This window comes from Nilaparvata lugens, chromosome 6 (genome assembly GCF_014356525.2).
Source record: "Nilaparvata lugens isolate BPH chromosome 6, ASM1435652v1, whole genome shotgun sequence".
NCBI classification, from domain to species: domain Eukaryota; kingdom Metazoa; phylum Arthropoda; class Insecta; order Hemiptera; family Delphacidae; genus Nilaparvata; species Nilaparvata lugens.
In genome coordinates this window covers 38,152,833-38,178,790 of record NC_052509.1, presented here as the reverse complement: position 1 = coordinate 38,178,790, position 25,958 = coordinate 38,152,833, and the positions used below count along the sequence as shown (strand labels likewise).

The 25,958-nt window shown below is 34.2% G+C and overlaps 2 protein-coding genes across 2 annotated transcripts in view; both read right to left on the bottom strand.

The window, feature by feature from the left end:
• The window catches only part of LOC111058505 (negative elongation factor D), a 48,016-nt gene that overhangs the window by 9,028 nt on the left and 13,030 nt on the right, over positions 1-25,958 (bottom strand). Inside the window, exons 5-7 of the mRNA XM_039430737.1 lie at positions 23,244-23,611; positions 21,196-21,444; positions 18,700-19,004 (exon numbers count right to left, since the gene is read on the bottom strand). Of these exons, the coding sequence (XP_039286671.1) occupies positions 18,700-19,004; positions 21,196-21,444; positions 23,244-23,611 (922 nt within the window). The remainder of the gene's footprint in view (positions 1-18,699; positions 19,005-21,195; positions 21,445-23,243; positions 23,612-25,958) is intronic.
• On the bottom strand, positions 617-8,719 carry LOC111058507 (beta-1,3-galactosyltransferase 5-like). The gene is made up of 2 exons (XM_022346043.2): positions 8,261-8,719; positions 617-1,824 (listed from the first exon to the last, which is right to left on the bottom strand). Exons 1-2 carry the CDS (start codon positions 8,292-8,294, stop codon positions 893-895), a joined length of 966 nt encoding a protein of 321 aa, XP_022201735.2. The 5' UTR covers positions 8,295-8,719; the 3' UTR covers positions 617-892.

Here is a 25,958-nt window from a genome sequence, read left to right as displayed (position 1 = left end):
CTCATGATTTGGTCCACCTTTATTGGAGACCAGCATGATTTAGAGATCAGCCTTCAGTCAGGCCGACCGGCCGAGGAGCCTTCTAAAACTAAGAAAAAATAAAATAATAGAGAAAACAAATTAGAAGAAGAATAGAACATCATCCACCAATAACGAAGCAAATGGTAAAGTTGGCTTAAATATCGATACGAACACTAGGAAAAATTTCCAACTTGAAAATTGAAATGGTTAAAATCCAAGGATAATGTTGTAAAATAGTATGATGCCATTGAAAAATGTATACCGTATGGAAAGTTTGTATGTTTTTAACTCTAGAAAACTCATCTATAGATGAGTGAAATGGACAGTTTCAAAGAGTGATTATAGAGTTTCTAACAGTACAAAACAGTCCACAAATGAATCAAATGTTGAGAATTTATAATTTACAATATTATAAATATCCAGTTTACTCAACAATTTTTTATGAAATATTCAAGTGAATTGTCTGATAATATAACAAGTTCTTTAATCAAATGTGGGAGACGCAATTATGATTTCATGTTTTCTTATTTAACTTTTAACTGAAGAAAATTTTGAATTTTATCAACTATAAATTGTTTGGGATTATTAATTAATATTCTATTTTGTGCGAATAACTATCAAAACTAGCTTTTTTTGAAGGGATATTGCATATATTTGATCAGAAGATTCAATTGAAATAACGCATTTATAAGTTTTAGAACTAGTGATTTACAAGTTAGATTAGATGTGCATATAAGGCCATGCACCAATCCAATTTGTTTGCCATACTTTAATTTGAAAAATTTTACAATGCATTTAAATGGAATTTCAATTCATTTAAAATGTGAGAAATGTTTTATTTTATTATTAGATAGATAAAGTACAGGTATAATCAAGGTGTTAACAGTTCCCAAAGGGATTTATGGGCTAGGAAATCTACTTGAGTTATATTGAGTTTTTCAAGTAATATTCCTGTCACAAGCACATCATCAATCCATAAGTAAAAAGAAGACTGAGCCTTACGGTACAGTAGAATGACAACATCAATTGAATACAGGACTGCATATCCTTTACAATAGTTAGGAAAATATCGTTTTGAATAAAGTTTGGGTGAAATTCTCCACTTGGATCGGTAAGTCCGTTTCACAGAAGGATGCAAGTTGAGACTGCACACCACCAGACGTTGGGTACCAAATTTTGATAATCTCACGTCCATAAAGTCGAATAGGTTCTTGGTATTAACCATTACATCGTCATCCGTTTTCAACACGTATTTTAGAGATGGTGGACGGTAGTAAGTGATCCATTTTAAGCCCATTACATTCTTGTAGGTCAAATTCTCGTAGGAATCTATAAATCTCCCTTGTACTATGTCCTGGAATAGTAAGTTTTCATTCTCTAACTGAGTTTGGCACTCCTCATTAGTTAGTCCAACAAGAAAAATAACTTTTATGTGTTCTCCCCATGAATTTCTGATCATTATTCGTTGATTTACATGGTTTGGTGAAGAATGAACCATAGCCAACAAAAATATGTCACTGGAATTCAATTTTGTAGCAGCATCGTTGATTAGAAAATCAAAATCCATCAGATCAATCAACTGATTTCGGTCGCCAATTTCACTGACAGATCCCATGTAATAGGTTGAGTTTAAATCCAACTCATTCATTGGATGATAATAAGAGCCCACCATTGGTGCGTCAAGGTAATGCCACTCTCTCTCAGCCAATAATGAGTAGATTATTTGCCAAGATTTTCCAAGAAACCATAAGGATATCACACATAGAGCAAAATTTTGCTTGTACCTCTTTGGAATAGCAAACCCTGTGGAAAAATATAAATTCAGTTGTTAAAGGATAGTTCATCAAAAATCTTTTACGATTCTTTTCACTTTCAATGAATATTGATGTTCATAACTTGAACCAAATTTTTCATGAATATATCGATAGTTATTTTAATACTTATTATATAGTCCATGCAATGAATGCTCGAAAAAGGTTATAGAGGGAAAAGTTTGAAAGACAATTCTTGACCCCGCAGTTCTATTTTGTGTAGTGAGGAGGTAAACATATAAAAAGCCCCCTCCCTACCCCCTGTGCAAAGGGGGTGAGGGTGGTTCAAAGGTTTAAGTTTATGTGTTCTCGTATATAAATAAATAACTATGCATTATACGAGCTTGATCAAAGCTTACATAATTTTCTACAATATTCATCCCACAACTTTTTCCATATCTTCTATAGATTTCGAGATATCCGCTCTTGAATGTGTGACATTTTTAAAAACACACGTTTGCCACCAATGTCTGCTATTTTTGCTCTTGTAACTTTTAAAAAATTGATGGGAATATGGATCAAAAAATCGATGCTAATTATGAGCTTACAGAGCATTGAATTTTCTATAATTTGATGTATAATTTTCCACTTTTACGCTTTCCCCTACGATTGTTGCAGCAGATTTAGTGTTAAGTGTGAAGTCAGCAGCTTTGCAACAATAGACCAATTGACAAAATAATTTAAAGGGAGTGTTTTGAACACAATTTTTGACTTTGCAGCTTTGAACTGACTAGCTAGAAGGGAAACATGAATTAAAAGTCCTTACCCGGTTAATAAATAAATAATTGCGGGTTCGAGAAATATCAAACCTATTTTCTTGCTGGAGATTATCAAATCTTATAAAAATAACTAGCCGTCAGGCTCGCTTCGCTCGCCATATCCGTCTAGCCAGGGGGCTCCGCCCCCTGGACCCCCGACTGGATCGTCATAAAATGATATCAGCAGGCTCGCTTCGCTCGCCTGCATTTTTCATTTGAGCATTTTTATCATATGTTAGGACAATCCAGTCGGGGGTCCAGACTAAACGTCTGGCTAAACGGATATGGCGAGCGAAGCGAGCCTGACGGCTAGTAATATATATTCCCAGGATTGAAGTAGCAGTGCCCAATCAATTTTTCCGCGATAAATGCATTTAAATCTTCAACTTGGTGCCAACCTAACAAAGTCAACTCAACTTAATGCCAACCTGACAAAATTATTAATTTAGTTGCCAGTTAACAACTGTTTCGAAGAGGTACTCTATCTAGATTATAGTTCTATAGTAACATATGATATGGAAATTTCAATTAAAATTAAGTGATTGGAAGAAGAAGAATATAAATGCTAAAAGACGATCTTTGAACCCTTAAAAACAACCCTTAGAGTTAAAATATTGCCAAAAGATTCCTTAGTGCGCCTCTAAAGGGCCAACTGAATATACCTACCAAATTTGAACGTTTTTGGTCCGGTAGATTTTTAGTTATGCGAGTGAGTGAGTGAGTGAGTGAGTGAGTGAGTGAGTCAGTCAGTCAGTCAGTCAGTGAGTGAGTGCCATTTCGCATTTATATATATAGATACACATAATAGCTAAAGTCCAGGTCCACAGCTGTTATACCTGTCATCAAATGTTTGGTTGAGATCGATTTAGTATGTTATTTTCATTACAAAAACACATAAATTGAACGGCGGGCACTCATCATATATACTAAAAAAAAATTTAGTAGTACCTACTAACCTCACTTTGTTCAAGACTTTTCACACACCTCTAATTACGCACACTTCTTTTCACACACCTATGGACCTAGAATTACGCCGGTTAGGGATCAGGTTGAGTTATGTTTGAAGGTGAAAGGTAGGTTAAGGGGTTTTGTAATCAAAATAACATAATAAATCAATCCCAACAAAAAAATTGATGACAGGTATTATGGCACTGGAACAAGAGTTACGCCATAATAATAAATAATTACATTTTACAACACCAATATTTTACACAAGTGCAAAGCACGGGTTATATGCTAGTAAAACAAATTGAAAAAAAAAATTGTTTGCCATATTATGTTCTGCAAATACTTTGAAATTAATTACAATGTAATACATGGTTGAACTTGTATTAAACTCCTCAATCAATATAATAATTATGTAGGTCTAAATGCTGGAATCCGTGGCTTATATATACTTGGAGCCCACAAATAATCTTATTTTATAACCTCTCTCACATAAAATAAAAATATAAAGTGTAACTGCACTCCTTAGACAATTTTTAGATTGACATTTTGGAAGTTGAAATAATAATTATAATAGCTTATATATATTTATAATAATTATGAGCTGATGTATTTTTGATAATAAGTTGAAATAATTATAATAGCTTATATATATTTATAATAATATTATGAGCTGATGTATTTTTGATAGTATCTCATTTGAAAGATGATTTTTTTTTTGTTTGAAACCAACTTTTTTTTTGCAGTTTATAAGTTAAAAATTAATTTAATTTATAAAATTTATACAAAAGCAAATTGGCCAAGCTTTAGCCGGTGTGCTCCCCCTGTTATCTCAGTTATTATTGAAGATATCGACTCAATTTTTTTTTTAATGAAAGAGGAAGACAAAACAAAGCGCGCTAGCATATTTTTATACTATTTGATTCAATTTTAATATTAGAAATAGCTGTTTCAATACTAACCTTATTTTTAAGAAAGGACGATTCTAAATTATAATAATTTGTATCAACTATTATTAAAGATATTATGGGACTCAATTTTTTTAATGAAAGAAGAAGAAAAAATACGTGTCAGTAACTGAATAACAATTCTAATCAATGAAATTTAATGTTATTAATATTAACAGCACATTTTGAATTTTGTCCAACCTATTAATAATCCTATCATGTTTTTACTAGCACCATAGAGTTGTAGAGTTATAGAGTTGCTGCTCTATTCTCTAAAGGTCACAAACTTGAAGCATGCTAAATAGAGTTGGCATCGGTTTTTGAAATTGCTCGATAAGAAAGATTCCGATTTCAACTTGTTCGATTAATGATTCAAGAGTTCAATATTTATTTTATTGTTTTACAAACTTCAATTTGATATATTTAAATTATAATTTGATTTACATTTTTTCCCATAATTGGAATACTTTTTTTGAAAAAATTGTTAACCCCAATGGGTACTAAATTTGTGAAGTCTCATTTAGGTATTAATAATTAAAGTTTATTTATTTATTCAATCATTCAGAATTTTACAACTAACAGAAAAGTACCACAGGCTAACTTATGCTTAAAACGGTTCCAGTTATTTTCACTATCTTCGATTATTTAAAAAAAAATCCAATTTTGGGAAAAAAATCATTTTGAATTAGAACTTAAATGTATCAAATTTGAAAAAAATTATTCTAATTTCATCAAAGAGCTAACCATTACTGCTGACCACATTTTCTCCTGTATTTAATGCTATTGATGAAGTTGATAGGAAATCTGGAAAATATCAAAAATGTGCTGGTTGTTTGCCTGAAAAATGTTGAGAATTTTTTTAAATGGAGCTAACCATTACTGCTGACCACATTTTCTCCTGTATCTAACGATATTGATGAAACCCTACCTACCAAAGTTTGATGTGACTATCAAACCTTAAGTGATGAAGACTGAGGGTTGCTCAGTCTTTATCTGGTAAGGCTTTGTTATATTAGGTTGGAAAATGCTTGGTTAGAGGGGAGCTCAATGATTGGGCTGGACTGCATTTGTTAGTTTGAGTTGGACTTTGTTGGGTTGGGGATAATAAAAAAATCAGGTTACAAAGGTTTGGGTTGAAAAAGGTTAGGTTAGGAGAGTTTTGGTTAGGGGAGGTTAGGTTGGAAAGATTTTGCATAGAAGGATTTGGTTAGGAAGTCTTAGCATAGAAACACTTAGGTTGAGAAAATCTTAGGTTGGGAAAATCTTAGGTTAGGAGAAACTTAGGTTAGGAAACTGTTGGGTTGGGAGAAAATTAGGTTAGAAAAAGCTTTGGTTAGGGAAAGCTTTGGTTTGTGAAAGCTTAGGTTAGGAAAAGCTTTGGTTGGGGAAAGCTTCGATTAGGAAATGCTTAGGTTAAAAAAAGCACAAGTTAGGAAAAGCTTAGGTTGGAGAAAATCTAAGGTTAGGGAAAGCCTATGTTGGGAAAATCTAAGGTTAGGGAAAGCCTATGTTAGGAAAAGATAAGGTTAGGAAAAGCTCAGGTTAGGAGAAGCTAAGGTTAGGAAAAGCTTTGGTTAGGAAAAGCTTAGGTTGAGAAAAGCTTGGGTGAGGAATAAGCTTTGGTTGGGAAAAGCTTTGGTTAGGGAAGTTTAGGTTAGGAGAAGCTAAGGTTGGGAGAATCTAAGGTTGAGTAAAGCTTAGGTTAGGAAAAGCTTTGGTTGGTGAAAGCTTAGGTGAGGAAAAGCTTTTAGTTAGGAGAAACTTGGGTTAGGTGAAGCTAAGGTTAGGAAAAGCTTAGGTTAGGAAAAGCTTAGGTTGGGAAAAGCATGGGTTAGGAAAAGCTTTGGTTAGGAAAAGTTAAAATTATGGAAAGCTTAGGTTAGGAGAAGCTTAGGTTAGGAGAATCTAAGGTTAGGTAAAGCTTAGGTTAGAAAAAGCTTTGGTTAGTGAAAGCTCAGGTTAGGAAAAGCTTTAGGTTAGGAAAAGCTTTGATTAGGGAAAGCTTTGGTTAGTGAAAGCTTAGGTTATGAAAAGCTTTGAGTTAGGAGAAACTTAGGTTAGGATAAGCTTGGGTTAGGAGAAACTTAGGTTAAGAAACTGTTGGGTTAGGAAAAGATTAGGTTAGAGAAAGCTTAGGTTAGGAAAAGCTTTTGTTAGGGAAAGCTTTGGTTTGTAGAAGCTTAGGTTGGGAAAAGCTTTGGTTAGGGAAAAAGCTTTGGTTAGTGAAGGCTTAGTTGAGGAAAACCTTTAAGTTAGGAGAAACTTAGGTTAGGAGAAGCTAAGGTTAGGAAAAGCTTAGGTTGGGAAAAGCTCAGGTTGGGAAAAGCTTTGGTTGGGAAAAGTTAAGGTTAGTTAAAGCTTGGGTTAGGTAAAACTTAGGTTAGGAGAAGCTAACGTTAGGTAAAGCTTAGGTTAGGAAAAGCTTGGGTTAGGGAAAGCTTTGGTTAGTGAAAGCTTAGGTTAGGAAAAGCTTTAGGTTAGGGAAAGCTTTGAGTTGGGAGAAACTGAGGTTAGGAGAAGCAAAGGTTAGGAGAAGCTAAGGTTAGGTAAAGCTTATGTTAGGAAAAGCTTTGGTTAGGGAAAGCTTTGGTTAGTGAAAGCTCAGGTTAGGAAAAGCTTTATGTTAGGAAAAACTCAAGTTAGGTGAAGCTAATTTTAGGAAAAGCTTAGGTTAGGAAAAACTCAGATTAGAAAAAGCTTAGTTTAGGAGAGATTTGGTCTTGGCCCAGGCTCAGTAAGCTTTGGTCATACTTGTTCAGGTTAGTAAATATTTGACTTGATTTAAGAGTTCTGTTGTGTATTTTTGAAAGAATAAGAACTCTCAGTAGAATTATTTCAATGATCTTTATTGAACACTTTATATTGTTAAATCGAATACGATACAGAATAGAAAATACTAGAACAGGTGAACAGCGCCTTATGAATGTCTTTGTCTTTGTGTTTCAAACTCAATGCCTGTCTGATCTTTTTGAATGTTGTAGTGTAGAAATGTACAATAGATAATAATTTATATTATAATGCATATGTTTGTAATATTCATATCATATTCATTTATAATAAATGTTGTTGGTAATAAATTGAATCAGTGTTTTCTTCATTTCTGTGCAATATTTTATGTTGACTACTCTGTATAGGCGGTAGTTCAAATATATATATAACAAGTTCATTCAATTAAAATTTATCATTGTCATAAAAAAATGTGATCAAAAGTAAAGGTTTGTACATTGTTCACCACTTCTTCAACTCCTAGTTCTTAACATTAAAGTTCTTTCCATACTCCAAGAGTCTCTACTTTTGAAAAATCTCTTTATCTTAACTCTTGAATCTAACTTCAGTCTAACTTCAGAAATTCAAACTGTTTTTTTTAATGTTTTAATTAGTTTTTCAAAATAAAATTCATAGAAGCAACACCTATTTTCCTTCTTCTTTCATAAAAAAAATTGAGTTGATACCTTCAAAAATAGTTGAGATTATAATATATTTAGAATCATCCTTTCTTCAAAATAAGGTTAGTTTTGAAACAGCTATTTCTAATATTAAAATCTAACTAAATTGTATAAAAATAGGCTAGCGCGCTTTGTTTTGTCTTCCTCTTTCATTTAAAAAAAATTTGAGTCGATATCTTCAATAATAACTGAGATAACAGGGGGAGCACACCGGCTAGAGCTTAGCCAGCAAATTAAAAATTAAATTTACAAAATTATTTTTTAAATGTTGTTTGAGAGAAAAATTATGTAGAGTCTAAATTCAATATAAACTAAGCAATTTGTATACTAACCTCCAAAAGGTTGAGACTCATCTGTCTTAATCATTGTAAGTCTCCACAATCTTTTTGATAAAAATACTTTTTTGGGTCAAAATGGAATTTAAAATAATTAGCAATTTTTAAGTAATGAACCCGTTTTATAAGTATAACTAGTTAGCCTGGTTATACTCATTTAAAATATTGAGTTAAATGGAAGGCGAAATGAACTGTTTTCATTTATCAAGTTTTGTAAAACAGCTGAACCATACAAAAGTGAGTAAAAACATACGCCATACAAAAGTGAGCAACTAAACAGTGGAAAAGAGATAAGAGATGAATATTGATAACAGGAAATGGGATTTTCCAATTTTTGTAAACGAAAAAATATCAGATAAGATGCAGTAATACGTCTCTCATATCCATTCAATATTTTCTAGAAAAGTAAGCTTACAACAAGATGGTATCAGAATGAATCATGGCTATAGTGAGGTTCACGTTATAATGGCAGTGGAGAAACATAGGAGACCAGTGTTGCCGATTCTCTGCCTTGCCACTGCCTTCTATAATAGTTAGTACTAGTATAATCTGGTGTGATATAAACTGTTCACTCTTGTTTAAAATAATCAATTATATTCTATTAGTTGAAAAAATATACTCTTCAATGTTTAAATAATAAACATTCATTATTGATATAAAATATTTATAAAATATTTTGTTAATCATTAATATTTTTACATTGTAAAAACGATCTGGCAACACTGCAAAGCTGGAAAAGGATAGCGCATTGTGGCTATTGTTGAGTTCGGTCAATCGCTGACTATAAGTGGCTGCTGAAAACATTGTGGGTTATTGGCGGGTGAAAACATTTATTGAAACACTATGCTTTCACATTGAGTTCTAGTACAGCGCTATAGGTATAGTTTTGATTCTTGAGATCAGTGAAGCTAACTGTGTAAGTACCATACTGGTTTACCTATACCGAGTGATTCAAAAAGGACTTAACAACTTTGAAAATTCATATAAATCTTATTAAACAAGGTACAGAGCTGGTTTTGGTGTTGTTTTAAAGTAAATTACTCCAAGTTTTGACTCGCGTAGTCCGCTAGTGCCTGGTCGCGCAGCACAGGCGCTAGCGGCAATTATGTCAAAGATGGCTGCCTTCACTGGACCCGAGCGTGCTAGCTGTGTGTATTGGTTTGAAAGTCGGCATAGTGTACCTTGTTGCAATTTTTTTAATATTACAAATCGATGAGGATCTAATCAGGATCCGAGAACGAAATTTTTTCTTTATGCAAGATGGCGCACCATTACACTATCTGACTGACGTCCGGGATTTTCCGCTTTGGCCGCTTTCCAAATCAGTGTATTGGCAGTAATGCGCCAATTGCATGGCCCCCTCGTTCCCCAGACTAACACCACTGGATTTTTTCTTGTGAGGTTTCATGAAAAATATGGTGTATGAACCTCCTTTGCCAGCCACTCTACCTGAACAGAGCAAGGATTTGCACTGCTATTGAGCAAGTTGCACCTGAAATGCTAGTGCGAGTCTGGGAAGAAATCGACTATCTATGGGATGTCTGCAGGATAACCAACGGAAGTCATATAGAAAGACTTTAGTTTAAGGTAAAAGAACTTGAAGTGTTTTCCTTTAAAATAACACCAAAACCAGCTCTGTACCTTGTTTAATAAGACTTATATGCATTTTCAAAGTTGTAAAGTCCTTTTTGAATCACACGGTACTTTTGTATTTCTATTTAAAGTTTGTTTTATTCCAGTTGTAAAAAAATTATAAGTATTTTATGCATAGTTTGTATTATTCTAGTTTTTTTCCTATAATAAACTGATTAAATTCAGGTTATTCGTTCTGAAATATCCGGTATTATAAGTTTATATATTTTCAAGTTGTACACGAGGAGTAAATGAGAAAGAATAACCGCCCCAAAATATGATTACATGTTGGAATGATGTCGTCCACTGCGAGACTGCCTACCTGTAACTGTTGAAGGGTTCCATTGTTCGAAAGGGGAGGGAACACGCGATAAATGTGAAGACGTACAATACAATACTATGTATTGACAATAATGACTGGACTGATTAACTTGAAATTCTGCTTTAAGATTCTGAATTTCCAAAGGATGGTTATAGGCATATTTTCATTTTTAATGATCAATTAATTTTAAATATTCAATAATTAATAACATTTTCTTCAATTTGTAATTCAAACTCTACCTAATGATAAAAACCAAACATGCCCCTAATCCGAGTACATTAGTGGAGCAAATTGCAAAAGCAAAGGGAGCATTTGGGCAGTCCGGTCCACAGGATGTCAAATAACCAAAAGATAACTAGGCCTAAATAATACAAGTGAATAAAAACAAATGGTAGCTCGTCAGACTTATGAATGAAAGGTTGCGGGTTCTGGTCTAGAAATATTTTTTTTACTGAAAATTTTTATCTTCAACTTCAATGAAGAAAATCCACGTAATTTTAACAGAATAATAAATAGTTACTCTATTTTTAAATAATTTTTCTATTGTTGTCTAGTAAAATTCACAAGATAATACTTTTAATTGTATCATGGGAATAAAAAATCTGGTGTGGCGCACTCACACAACTTGCCGTTATAAAAATTGATCACCTGACGCTAGTGTTCACGCGCATCTCAAGTCTACTATTCAAAGATCTAAGCCAGCTGGTAATAGGACAATAACGCTGGAGACACACGAGGTCTGCTAACTCTTCATTGTGAATCTATATTATATAAAATCGAAATGGCACTCACTCACTGACTGACTGACTCACTCGCAGAACTAAAAATCGACCGGACCAAAAACGTTCAAATTTGGTAGGTATTTTCAGTTGGCCCTTTAGAGGCGCACTAAGAAATCTTTTGGCGATATTTTAACTCTAAGGGTGGTTTTTAAGGGTTTGAAGTTCGTTTTTTAGCATGTATATTCTTCTTATTCCAATATCTTACAATTATAATTGAAATGTCCATACCATATGTTAATATAGAACTATAATCTAGAGAGAGTAACTCTTCGAAACAGTTGTTCTTGTAACTAAATTAAAAATTTTGTCAGTTTGGCATTAAGTTGAGTTGACTTTGTTAGGTTGGCACCAAGTTGAAGATTGAAATGCATTTATCCAGGACCTCCTAAATACCAATTTATCCAGTTAGCCAAAATTAGCGTTTCCCAGCTTCTCTGCTTTTTCAATAATTGATAGGAATATATTTAAAAAATTCAGTACACAGGTTTAGCTGAGGTGGAAGAATTTTGTTCGCCAAAGATACGCCGATATAGTAACAGGTATTTTTCGAGATCAAATTGACATAATACGTTCAAATAAGGTACAGAGGTCCCGCTGAGGTCTACATGCAGGCGAGCGAAGCGAGCCCGCTGATCTCATTTTCGGACGATCCAGTCGGGGGTCCAGGGGGCGGAGCCCCCTGTCTAGACGGAAATGGCGAGCGAAGCGAGAAAACATGAAAAGTCTACTATTCAAAGATCTAAGCCAGCTGGTAATAGGACAATAACGCTGAAGACACACGAGGTCTGCTAACTCTTTATTGTGAATGTTTTACTAGAATCAACACTTGCCAACAGTTTGCGATTGAATAATCACATTTTCACGAATATCGAGCTTATTTTCAATTTTAGGTGGAAATGTTACTGTACATTAATTGTAGAGATTTTCATGCTCAATCTTTTACACTTGAAATTTTTCGTTTAAATTGTATCTGAAGCCTGATAATTGAAAATCTAAAATCAAACTTTGCATAGATGGGGCAAAGCTCCTGAAATTTTCACAGATATGGGACTTGTGGCAGTTTATAGAGCTTATCAATGACTGTTTTGGGTATGAGTTTGATCAAAATCGTTGGTGCCGTTTTTGAGAAAATCGCGAAAAAACCTGTTTTTGAAATAATTTTCGCCATTTTAGTCGCCATCTTGAATCGCATTTGATCGAAATTGTTCGTGTCGAATCCTTATAGTATACAGACACAAATACAGACCACTACCCAAAAACCACTTTTTGGACTCAGGGGACCTTGAAACGTATAGAAATTTAGAAATTGGGGTACCTTAATTTTTACTTTCCTTGCCCTACTACCATATGTAAGGAAAGTATTGATTTCCAAAAAAAATTAAGGTACCCCAATTTCAAGTTTTCTACACGTTTCAAGGTCCCCTGAGTCCAAAAACATGATTTTTGGGTGTTGGTCTCTGTGTGTCTCTGTATGTCTGTGAACACGATAACTCCATTCCTAATTGACCGATTGACTTGAAATTTTGAACTTAAGGTCCTTATACCATGAGGACCCGACAATAAGAAATTCAATAAAATTAAATTCAAGATGGCGGAAAAAATGGCGGATAATTACTAAAAAACCATGTTTTTCACGATTTTCTCAAAAACTGCTCTAACGATTTTCTTCAAATTTATAGCATGGATAGCTATTTATAAGCCCTATCAACTGACATGAGTCTCATTTCTGGGGAAATTGCAGGAGCTCCATAATATTCTTGAGAAAAATGGCGGATAATTTCTAAAAAAACATGTTTTTCACGGTTTTCTCGAAAACGGCACTAACGATTTATTTCAAATTCGTACCCTCTATACTTATTTATCAGCTCTATCAACTGGCATGAGTCGTTTTTCTGGGAAACTGATGGAGTCCACCCCATCCTTGAGAAATGGACTTTGTAAACTCCCTCTCGTGCATGAGGTAGTTAGGTAGAGCAGTTTATAAAAAGAACACAATAGTCATAGTCGAGATATTTCATCTGTAGGACAGCTGTTTTGACGACTTTTAAAAACTCATCGAATTTCACAATAATTATTTACACAAAGAAAAAAGTACTCTGAAAACAATTATTATATATACACACTAGCAGGGTACCCGTGTTTCGCTACGGGAATTGAATGATCAGATTATTTTTGTAAAATATTTATAACCTGAATTCTACCAAAGCCGTTATAATCTTTTTTGAGATCCATCATACAAACAAAAATTGCTTGCTGAATATAACTTGAATAATAAATTAATATAGTCTCGTCACTGTCATAGTATTTTGTATCCGAGAAGGTGCTCTCCCTTGATGAAAATGTTATTATATATAGGACCGTTTCAAGTTTCATTCAAATACATTTCTATAATACTTAGTTACCCAAAAATCGTTGTCAATAAGTGTGATGATTAGTTGCGTTGCTATCACCTTAGTTTGAACAACATATTCAACTCTGTTGAAATAAACATTCAACTGCGTATTTTAAAAAGCAATCAAAAGTTAGCGATGCCTTATGGTGTCACCCAGTTGCTCTTATGCACTCATCTTGACATCAGGGAATATTTTTATTGAATCATGCAATGTTTTCAAATTATATTGCTAAATGTTATAACCACAGCTGTTAATTTTCTCTCTTCCTCTCTTTAGTTTTCAACAAACGATGGAAATTTATGTTTCAATAAGCTGCCACTTGGATGATAAATTTTTCCTCTCAAGTTATCTCAGAGATGAGACTCAGCTCAAATTTTTGTGTATCACGGACCTACTATTTGCTAGGAGCATCTTATGATCTGCCCTCTATCGGTAACAAATAAAGAAATTAGGCCACAGCTTGGCATAAAAATTATTGAGTCTAATCATTTGAATTGTTGGAAGTGCTCTGTAGAATAGTAGACTAATTGCAACGAATTTTGTGGAATATTGGGCGGGGCTTAAGAGTCGACCTCGACTTTATCAATTGGCAATTATTATCTCGTTGACAGTTATCAAATTAGCAGTGATCATGTTATTTTTGCTTTTGCTTGATGCAATTAAAAATAGAATTCCAAATTAAGTTTATTTGGAATTGGTTGACTCTGGTATCCATGGATCTCTTGCTTACTCTGGAATTCCTGGCATAGCCTATCGCTTAAGCTGGTTTACACCGAAGTTATTGACAAAATGTTTATAACTTAATCCTTATGGATTCTATTGGATTGAACGGAACTTGACTAACACATATGTTCATCAAATTTTTACATTTTGTTAATAACTTTGGTGTAAACGCAGCTTTACTCTTAGTTTCACTTATTCAAAAGTCTAAAAGCAGCCAATCCACTGATTCTTTCTTCCATGGAAATCCATTTATATATAAGAGTCCATATAAATATAATAATAAGAATCCATAATAAATATAATAAATAAGAGTCCATTCATAATGATTAGTCTAACATTTAATGTGACTGCTTTCTCATGTCCTAAACTTTACTACCATAAATATTAAAGTGGGAATTTCTAAGTGGACTTTTTAATGTTAATTTGAATAATTCTGAATGGAGTTTATTCAATCACTTTGATTATTGACTACTATTATAATGGTTTCTTTCTTTAATCTTAGCTTGAAACCAAAAGCTTAGGGATGAAAATTTGAAAGTAAATTAACATGTAACTTAATTTAATTTCTATCTAAATTGAGAACTTTAGTATTTACTTGTGATTCATAATTATAAATATCAATAGGTTTGTCTTGTGTCATGTAATGACATCAATATCGGGGACCGAGCTTCGCTCTGGAGTACAAAAGCATAAAAAATTTATTACGAAAGAAGAAATTATAATATCATTCATAGTTCATACAGGAATGTTCTATCACAGTAAATTGAGATTAATTCCCAGAGGAATGCAAAAATTTCCCTCACAAAGGCCCGGTTGCACAAAAGCCGGTTGAATTTTAATCCTGATTAATTTCACGTGAACCAAATCAGTGAAGACCATTTCAAAAAGATGGATCTACTGGAATTTATAAGGATTGAAGATAATCCGGCTTTTTTGCAACCAGCACTGAGTACCTGATTGAATGATTACAAAAGTTCAACAGCTGAGTCATAATTTTGACACAGTCCCACACACATGAACTCGCTCACTCACTACCATCATCAACAGACAACGAAATAATTATTATCAGCTGTTTTTCCAAGGATGAATAATAATTATCCTTTTAATGTCCTTCAGCGAGTTTTCCCAGGGATGAGACCTAGTGCAATCGAATTTTTATATTATAAACCTACTATGTTTTGAACTTCGTGAGAATCGTTAGAGCCGTTTTCAAGATCCGGTGAAATACAAACATCTAAATATCTTAACATCCAAACATCTAAACATATAAACAGAAATAGTATGGGATGAACGGAAATAGGACCAGCTGATGGAATATTATGCTTTTTTCAATATAGTTTTTAGCTGATTTTGGAACATGGAAATATCAGGTCCAGTAGCTCAAAAGCCTGTTCAATTTCAATCATGATTAAATTCCATGAGAACTAAGCAGAGCAGAGGTTTTTTCAATAGAAGGCTTCTCTGATTGGTTCTCGTGGTATTCAGTCCGGATTAGGAATTAACAGACAGGACAACTGGCTCTCTCTAGGCCATGGCTGCGTAGAAACATAGAGCAACAGAGGAACCAATACAACATAAGCTGAAGAAATTAGTCGCATTTCTTTCACCTCACAATAAATTTCAATTCAACTACCATATTATGTTTCAAGAGATCGATTTTAAATTTATTTTGCTATCATCCGGTCACTTTCTGTACCTATTCTTCCAGATGTTCCATGAATACTGCAATGTTTTAAAATAAGATCAGCTATTATAATCTTTTTCACTTGCTCACACTTTCTTTCTCACGTTTTCAACAGAGTATGGAAACTTTTTTTGATCAGCTGCTACTTGATAGATTAATAATACTTTCTGAAAGAGCTTCTTCAGCGACTTTTCCCAGAGTTGAGACCTGTTCCAAAATATTTTTTTATCGCAAACGTACTCTATTCCTGATTTAATAAAAAAATGTTAGAGGCGTTTTCGAGATCCGTCAGACATACATACATACATATCCGCAAACACAGAAATTGTTCGCTTAGTATAATTGGCTTCAATGATTATGATTTCATTTAATGAGAGCTTATTTCACACAATAATAACAACGGGTATAAAAAGCGGAAATGTCAAACATAATTGAAATCGTAACTAATAACAGCTGGCATAAAAAGATAAAATGGCAATCATAATTTTGAAATCGAAACAGTATCTATCATCTTATCTCCATCTGATCTAATGTAAACAAATTATAGTAAGATTCACATCATTGTGTTAGCATTATTTGAATGGGGAGCATTGATGCTATTAATGAGGTATACTGACAGTTTCAAGTGAATATCAACGAACTGTTATGCATATTCTCCAATATTTTTATTGAAAGCTACCTTCTATTTTCTTTGGTAACACAACTAATGTTTGGGAATAATTGATTCATGGGAAAAGCACCTTACTTCTATGAAAGATATTTTTACATTAGGAAAAGCAACAACAGCTATTTGGCCGTTTTAATAAATAACCCCTTTCTTCCGTCAAGTTAAATTCTGGCCGAATTTCCTCATTCTTTGCACACAGATTCCACAACGGACACTTTCTGAAGTTTCAAAAATACCCTCCATTCATCGTACTGAATAATTAAAATTTCATCAAAATTGTTTAAGCTGTTCACGCGATCTGTCAGATATACAAACAAAATTAGTCTTGATAGAATAGGATCAATTGATAGAACTCCCGTCATAAAAGTTTGTTTATGAAACATAAAAATTATCTATACACCCAGGAATAGAAATAAAAATATTCATTCTTATTTATATCCTAATATTCATAAATCTAATGATACTTTTTAAAATTATTCAACACGACATGTTTCGGCTATAAATAATGTCATTATCAAGTGATTTGAAAATAAATAATATAATATTCTCAGGAATAGCTCTGATTGAAGTAGCAGTGCCCAATCAATTTTTCCGCGATAAATAATGCATTATTTTAATCTTCAATTGGTGCCAAACTAACAAAGTTAACTCAACTTAATGCCACCCTGACAAAATTATTAATTTGGTTACCAGTTAACAACTGTTTCGAAGTGGTACTCTCTTTAGATTATAGTTCTATATTAACATTATGGTATGGACATTTCAATTATAATTAAGAGATTGGAAAAAGAAGAATATACATGCTAAAAGACGAACTTTAAACCCTTAAAAACCACCCTTAGAGTTAAAATATTGCCAAAAGATTTCTTAGTGAGCACCTAGGACTTATAAGGGAGCTATATTTCAAGTTTTGTTGCAATCCGTCCAGTAGTTTTCCAGAAATCGTGATCAGTGAGTCAGTGAGATAAGAATTTTATAAGAATAGAAGAAGATATACAGTAGTCTGATCGTAGTTTCAAATATGTTGCCGCCAATCGTCATTCTGTTATTCCCCTAAATTATTCTCGTTTAAGAATGAGGTTTGTAGTTTAATGAGCAAGGAAAGTTGTGTGAGTGTACCACACCAGATTTTTTCGGAAAGCAATACTTTCCTTACCTATGGTAATAGGGCAAGGAAAGTAAAAACTATAATTCAATCTATTTATGTCTTTCACAAACTGTGTTGTTTACAGTCGGAGCAACTCAAAACTTTTTCACAAAATGAGAAAATTCAACAGCTTTGATCTCTGCTTTTAATGTGATACACGAACACCAAGATATACACTATTATAAAATCAGATTCGATTAGTGAAAGAAAAAAAAAACATTAAACAGCACAAACTCAATTATTGAATACTTGAAGATTATTTTGAATCCAACCTGTCACTCGTGCAAGTGGAGTTAATAATAATTATTATTGACGGTAAAACATGCATGTCATGTTTACATATACATACATACACATGTTCATCATCCGTGAGAGGATTCCAACATAAAATAAACAACCAATAACAATAAATAAATCACTGGAAAATTTCAAATATTATGATGATAGAAAAATAATTTAACCTCAAATAGAGCAGCGAAGAATAAACAACAAAAATTGGAGACGAAAACCTAACCTCAAAAATTTTGTTCGAAGCGTTCCGCTGTGGTCACAGCTGTGATGACACAACCATGTAAGACGAATGTGTAGCATGCATATTAAACCGTTAGTGGCCAGTCTTATAGTATTTCAAACATAGGGTTGCACAGTCGACAGATTTTGGAGTGTTTATCATGCATGTTCAACCGTTAGAGGCCAGCCTTATAGTCTTTCAAATATGGAAAAAAGAATTATATGACTGGCTAGTTCTAAGGCCATATTATTGCTTAAGTGAATTTACCGACAATTGAACTCTAAAACATATTGGATGTATTAATTTACTGCATGATTTTTGTTTATTGTATGTTTTAGGACTACTCTGTGATTAATATCAACGTATTGACGTTTGCTTATAACTTGATTGTTCCATGGCAATACAATGTTATTTATTTATAGGATCGCATAGTGGAGTGTTTATCATGCATGTTCAACCGTTAGAGGCCAGCCTTATAGTATTTCAAACATAAGGTCGCACAGTGGACTGATTTTCGAGTGTAGCAGAGTTCAGAACAAGAAAGGTTAAAGTGGACAAGATGACATTGGACGGACCTTATACAGTGATAGAGCGCCGACAGCTCGGCAATGAGTTCGGAGGAGCCCTTGATGGTGGTGCAGATGGTGTGCACCTTCTCGACAGCCTGCACAGTGACCTTCAGCTCGTCCTTGTTGATGTTGCGGCCCAGCTCGCTGACCGAGGCAGCGTAGGCCAGCAGGTAGATGTACTTGGACTTGTGCTCGGGGTTCAGCTTGACGCCTGGCTTAAACAGCGAGTCAACCAGCAGCTCCAGCAGTTGTGGCGTGCGAATCAGGTCAATGGGAGGTGGCTCCATCGCGTTGTAGTTTCGATACAACACCTACAAACCATACCACCTCTTCTCTTCACATCATTCATTTATTTATTGCATTAAAACCATAACAATAATGCATGTAGAACTAATTAGTTTAATCGAATTTGAATTAAACATTGTAATTTGTCCCCCATTACTGAAATGTAAATCAATAGTTTAACATGATACAACTTCTAAAAAATTACTACAGGCTTCAGCCCAAAACAGTTCCAATTCTAATTTATAAATTTCATTTTACAATTACAACATCAAAGTAATGATTGGGAGAAAATCAACAGGATAAAGCAAAAACTGTTGATCTCTCCCAATTTTTTATAAAAATAATCTGAATAAGGTTTTGTAAACTCTTCTTATAATAATCACAAAAATTTACATTTCAAATATACATTAAAGTGAACATTTTGTATCTGAGTTGATCAGAAAGACGAAACAATGATAACTTACACTTAAAAATGCATTAATAATATATACGACAGTCCAAATGTAGCTAGGTTGTGTGTTATGTTAAATGTAAGGGAGAAGGAAGAACAAGAGGAACAGAATCTTATTCTGTTTAAAAATAAGTTTCCTCCTTCCTTTTTCACCCATTACTCCCAATCAAATTCAAATTATTTTCATCACTCAATAAAGAACAAAAGTACATTAATACATCTGATATGAATAGAATCCTTGCTTGAATGATTTGTTCTTGTGTGGAGGGAAGTAGACTTACAGCTGAATAGTACTCTAATCGCTAAAGAAAATAAAGAGAGCTTAATATAATAATTATATACTGAGAAAAAAAAATTCAACAATTATAAGTAAGAACATGAATAAGTAAATAAGTAAATGAAGACGAATGAAAGACGAAATAAATGTGCCAAATAATAATAGCAGCATTCAAGTTGAACAGAGAGAAACATAAAGAAAAAAGAAGAGTGTATTGTATTACAAGATGAGAGAAGAGAACTCATCCTTCTTGTTCTTCACCTCTAGGTCATTTGTTAGTAATTTGGTATGAGATTTGTTTATCTTGATAATCTATGCGATTTATTTTTCTCATAAATTGATAAATCTATTCAACATCAGTTAATTCTTCTATAGTGAGGTTAAGTTATAATATTAGTGAAAAAGATAGGACTTGTATATGACTTGTTATAATAGGCCTATAGTCCAGTCAAATGGTAATTTTTCAGGACAACAGCCCTGAAAGAATTTTTCTCGTCGGCTTCATATGTAATTTGGGGCGCTGAATTCGAACCTGAAATTTGCTGACACGCCAGAGTGCGGCTTTACCCCTAAAAACCCCCAAAAAACCACAAATTTTGGACCTTTTTCAATATTTCCATTTTATTTCGAAAATCTCGTGTTTTTCGAAAAAAGCATTCACTACAAAATTATAGACAGTAAATTTCCAATGATTTGAGAGGACGCGTAGGATTCTACGATTTGTGGTTTTGGAGCTACAGATTTTGAAAAAAGGGGTATTTTTCAAGGTTTTTTGAAAATTCTGGAAACTCACTACTTTCACTCTATACAACTTATACAACATGGAGTGTTATAGAGTAATGATGAAAAATCACATATCATTTAAAAGGACGAAATTAATTTTGAACAAGTAAGTTATGATCGTGTTTTATCATGTTCATTAGCTGAGAATAAAGACAATATTATGATTTTACTCCGGGCGTCATACAACCTATAGTATTGAAAAAATACATAGATCATGTCATGTACGAGGGTAGGCTGATAAGTAAGACACACATGCTTGTAGAGCACAAACCCAATAACCCTCAGAAGCGAGCCTGGTGGCATGTGCAAGTTTTATTTATTCTCTACACGGCTGCGTAGTTTGAAGGCGTTTCTTTCATCCAGTTTGGTTTAGTCAGGGAAAGAATACATAACACCAGAACATTCTTCCAATAGCCAAACCAAACTTGATGAACACAACGCCTTCAAACTACATAGCCGTTTAGAGGATCAATAGAACTTCCACATGCCATCAGGCTCGATTCTGGGGGTTATTTGGCTTCTGCTCTACAAGCATGTGTGCATTATGTATCAGCCTACCCTCGTATGATATAAGTTTCAATTTAAACTGTCCAGTAGACTAATCAATTGGGAACATAAGACTTTCCATTCAACCAATTCTGACAGTTCTAAGAAAATTCTACCATTTAAAAAAAAACTAACGGTGTTTAAAAGAAGGTGTACTGACGGAAATATCGGCAGGATTGAGCGAGTTGCGGGCCATCATGCTGAGCAGCGCCTGACAGGCGTGCGGGTACTTGGCGGCGCCGTTGAGCGCCATGGTGATGGGTGTGACGTCATGCCGACTGCGCTGGGCGCATCGTGTGATCTCCTGCGCCAGCCGCTTCATGCAGGAGCCGCCCTTCGGCTCCAGCGACAGCACCTGCAGCAGCACCAGGCCGAACACGTACGTGTGCTGTCCGTGACACACCATCTTCTGTTCATGCAACAACCAAAAGGAAGTCAAAGTGTAACATTTTACTGATAAAACTTGAATGTGAATAGGAAATAACATTGGCAATACTGCAATGCAGAACATTTTAAAGGATCTCTCTCCAATAAAAGCCATACGAATAAATAAATTTGCCAATTCAACCAAACTCACAATCTCTGGATAGCAGCGCTTATTTCATAACTGCCAGCCAGTCTACACATGCAAATAAATGAGCAATTGAATTTGTTCAAATGCTAAGGAATATTAAATTATTATTAAATCTCGTTCTAAATTAAATGCTGTCAACCGGAAAACCTCTGCTATTGCAAATATTGAAAACTGACCAATTTTTTGATAGTATCTAACGAACTTCCTTCCAGCTGTTCACCAAGTTGTCAATATATTTGCAGTAGTATTAGTAATATTTTCAGAACCAGTCAATACACACTGTCAGTAATATTTGAAGTAGCAGAAGTCTTCGGGGTGGTTAAAAGAATTTAATTGGGAACTTCGTTTAATAATTATTTCATATTCATTAGCAATTTCTTATTCATTTTCATCTATATAAACTTCAATTTAAATATTGCAATTTGATTCTAATATAAGTTTCAATATGAATTCAAACCTATGTGGTTCTCCCCAATATTAACTCAATAAATTGGAAGAGACATTCTCAATATCATAAGAAGTCAATAACCTCTGGATTATTTCATTCAAATCAAGACTTGCGTTTCTATTTTTTTAGAAAAAGTTTAGTTAGAAAAACTACAAATATTATTTCAAACATCTAAAGAATATCATTGAGTTTCTAAGATAGAATCTATTCATTGTGTTGAGATGATTGATAACAGCCTGACCTTCGTCATGGCATATTCTATTCTTCAATGTTGTTTTCCATCACGAACTGCTTATTATTAAATCACTTTTTGCTTTTGGAAAAACGAATAGCAGTCAAATATTTTACAATAAATGAATAAATCACTCACTGGACAACGAGATCTTTCGGCAGTTCCGCCATCTTCTTGGTTGTACTCATAGACAAGTAGAAGGATAGGATGGCAATTTTTAGTGTGCTGTTGGTGTCTATTGGATTAGTGTCTGTTGGTGCTGTTGGTGTCTATTGGTGTCTATTGGGTTTGTTGTGGCTAAGAAGGTAATCAAAGAGGATGTGGGATTTGAAGTTGGTTTGTTCATTTAATATACATTGTCTATTGCTTTTAAATTGGGTGTATATTTCAAATTGTTCTATTGTGTCTAATTCTGGTCCTTTGTTTTTTATGTGTATGATTTGTAGATCAGTATTTATGTTTGTGTGTTTGTGATTTTCTTGAATTAGGTGGTCGGCGAATGCAGATTCTGTTGTTGTTTTTAGTCCCTGAATAGTTCCTTAGTTCCTTGTATCTTTGATTGAAAGAACGGCCTGTCTGTCCGATATAGAATTTATCACATTCAGAGCATTTTAGCTTGTATACTCCTGGGAGTTTGAGTTTTTTGTTGTCTTGATTTTTTTCTCTTTTATTGATTTGCTTCCACTTCCAAACGACGAAATTATCCGCTGTTTTTCCAAGGATGGATAACTATTGTCCTTCAGCGAGTTTTCCCAGGGATGAGACCTAGTGCAATCGATTTTTTATATCATAGACCTAAAATGTTCCAAATATCGTGGAAATCGTTTGAGCCATTTTCGAGATCCGTTGGACATACATAAATATATATAGAAATTGCTCGCTTGATATAATAGGTTGATTAATATAATGCGATTGATTGAAAATTGTTATTAATTAGGCGATGCGAACACTGACCGCACACTCATCAATACTTTGCTGCCAGTCGTCAGTGCACTGAAGGAATCCGGAAATGGCCGTCTTGAGCACCCTTGAGAACACCTCGATCTGCTGAGCAGCCGTCGATATGCTGGTGATTTCGCCCTGGAATCCGGCGTCGGAGATCAGTTTGATGGTGAAGTTCAGCATGAGGCAGTCGGGATACTCCTCAGCCAGTCTGTAGATCAGCGACCGCCATGTTGGATGTTCGATCATCTCCGTCAGCCAGGCGGGCGTCTCTCCTTCCTCGCTGAAAATTGTGTCGGCTTTTTTCGGATCAAACGTTTTGAGGATCATGTCCTTGAGATGGTTTTCTACCATCGCTTGCACGTCTGCTACTTTCACACCTGAACAATAGATTGCCCCAATTAATTAATCATTTTCAATTTCAATAATTAAATTTTCATTCAATCGGATGACAATAGCTACTTACTGTTATTACAACACTGAGTTCATTGGATATTTTTATAATGCTATAAGTTTGATGAAACCGTCAAAACAACTTGTTTATTATATTACCGTAATACGAAACTAGTGACGTTCTATTAAAACATTCGTTTACTAGAGGTTGATTATAGTGGACCGAAGATATTGAATAAAGAAACTACATATTAGAATTGGAACCATTTTGGGTATGAGCCTGCAGTACTGAAAGTTGTGTAATTCTGGATTACTTAAATAAATATTTTCTGTGTAATTCCGAATAAATAATTATCCAATTCGTTTTTATTTAAAAAAAAACTATTAAATAATATCGGTTGTATACCATTGAGTGTGACGAAAAAATATTTATATAATAATTATGGTGGATTAATTATCTATTAATTATTGTGGCAGAGTGAGTCGATATTTAATAAAAATATTATTTATCTTTGAACCACTCGTATACTAGTGGAACGAGAAATTAGTTTTGGTTGTTGCCCCATTATTATCATCATCAATCTTTAGTGAACTTTACCGTATTTATTATGTGACATGGGTAGTATTTGATTACTTATTTATTGATTGTTTTTTTCGTGTTTTAGATTTAAGATTTTTTTCAGGAGAAAAGACTCTGATATTAGAATAATAATTTCCGTAGTTGGACTTTAGTGAGAAAATATATAATTTAGTGAGTAAGTAGTATTTTTGCAGCGACAATAAGATTCTGCTAACTTATGTCTAAACGACTCTGGGAACCAGCAAATTCAGGGATATTTGCTAGTTCTCACGGATGAGGCGGCTCCACGAGGCAAGGACAAGGCGGATGTTTGGTAGCCTGTAGATATTTTCACAGAGGAATACTGCAGACCTGGCAAGTACTCGCTTGCCGAATCTCGTGAGAACCGACTCTTCCAATAGCAGCAGTTAGGCCTTCTGGCACACTGACGTGGAGAGGGGGAAGTTTTCCGGACGGAAAACCTCCAATCGTTAAACAACCGAGGTATCGAGCGGATAAAAATCCAAACCGTATTGCAAAAACTTAAGTTATTTTTCCGGCATTATGATATACGTGAGTGTCCTGTGGTTTGGGATTACGGTGGGAGTGATAGCTGTGGGTAAGTGCCAAAATTTCTAGCTCCTTATAAAACATTTTCACCCGGCCGAGACCCTAATTAATAAAATCATTGTTGTAGTAAATTTCTAGTTACCAGAATCTTATTGGAAGGTAGTTTTTGTAGGAATAATATTTGGATAAAATGTACTGCATATTTCATTCTTTAAATTTCAAGTAATTGACATAGCCTAATAAATGAGAAATTCTTTAGGTAATACAATGTTGTTGTCTATCCAGTTCCCATGACTCCCTTGAAGTAGTAATAAGATATCTTCAACCCCCATCAAGGGCGGTTACAAAACTGGTGGCGTGCGGTGGGATAGACTGCAAAAATGTCTATCGAACCAGTTCGGAGTCATGGGACAGAAAATTCACTGTTAGAAACGAGAAAATAATAGAAAATTTGAATTGAAAAATAGATTTAATTGAGAAAGTGAATGTTGATTACTTTATTATAATCAGATCTTAGATGGAAATAGAATTGTTAGATTAATAGAAATAAGATTTTTCAGAGAAACCATTCAAAATTTAAGATTTCAAGTCAACCCTTCAAGATGAATGAAGTACAACCTGATCTACCAGTTCAGAATGTAGATAGATCAGAAATAGAGTGTTTACAAGAGCAATTGAGACAACTTAGGGCACAATCGGAACGTGAACACTTAGAAAAAGCTAGATTACAGCAAGAGTTAGACACTGTTAATGCTTCAAACAGTCAACAGGTTCGACCAACAACCTTTGTACGTAAGGATTTAGGTTTACAATCACTTGTAAGAACATTTTCAGGTGAAGAAGGTGGACAAAAAGTAGAGGAGTTTATTCAAAATTTAAAATTTGTAGCACAGTCTGGTAATTGGTCTAATAACGATAAAAAGCTCATATGTAAATTAAAAACATCTGGGGCTGCGTCTGTCTGTTTGAACACTCATCCCGAATTATTATCCGAGGGAGCAACTTTTGTCAAGTATGAAAAAGTTCTTCTAGAAAGATTCAAAGAGTTACGAGAACCTGAAAGTCATTTATTCGCGTTGAGTGCGATTGAACAACACCGGAATGAGCCAATACGCGCGTATGCGGATCGCTGTCGAGAATTAGGCTTAAAGGCAATACCAATCCCCAACGATCATCCTGCAGAAGCTAAATACGCTCGCCTCCAA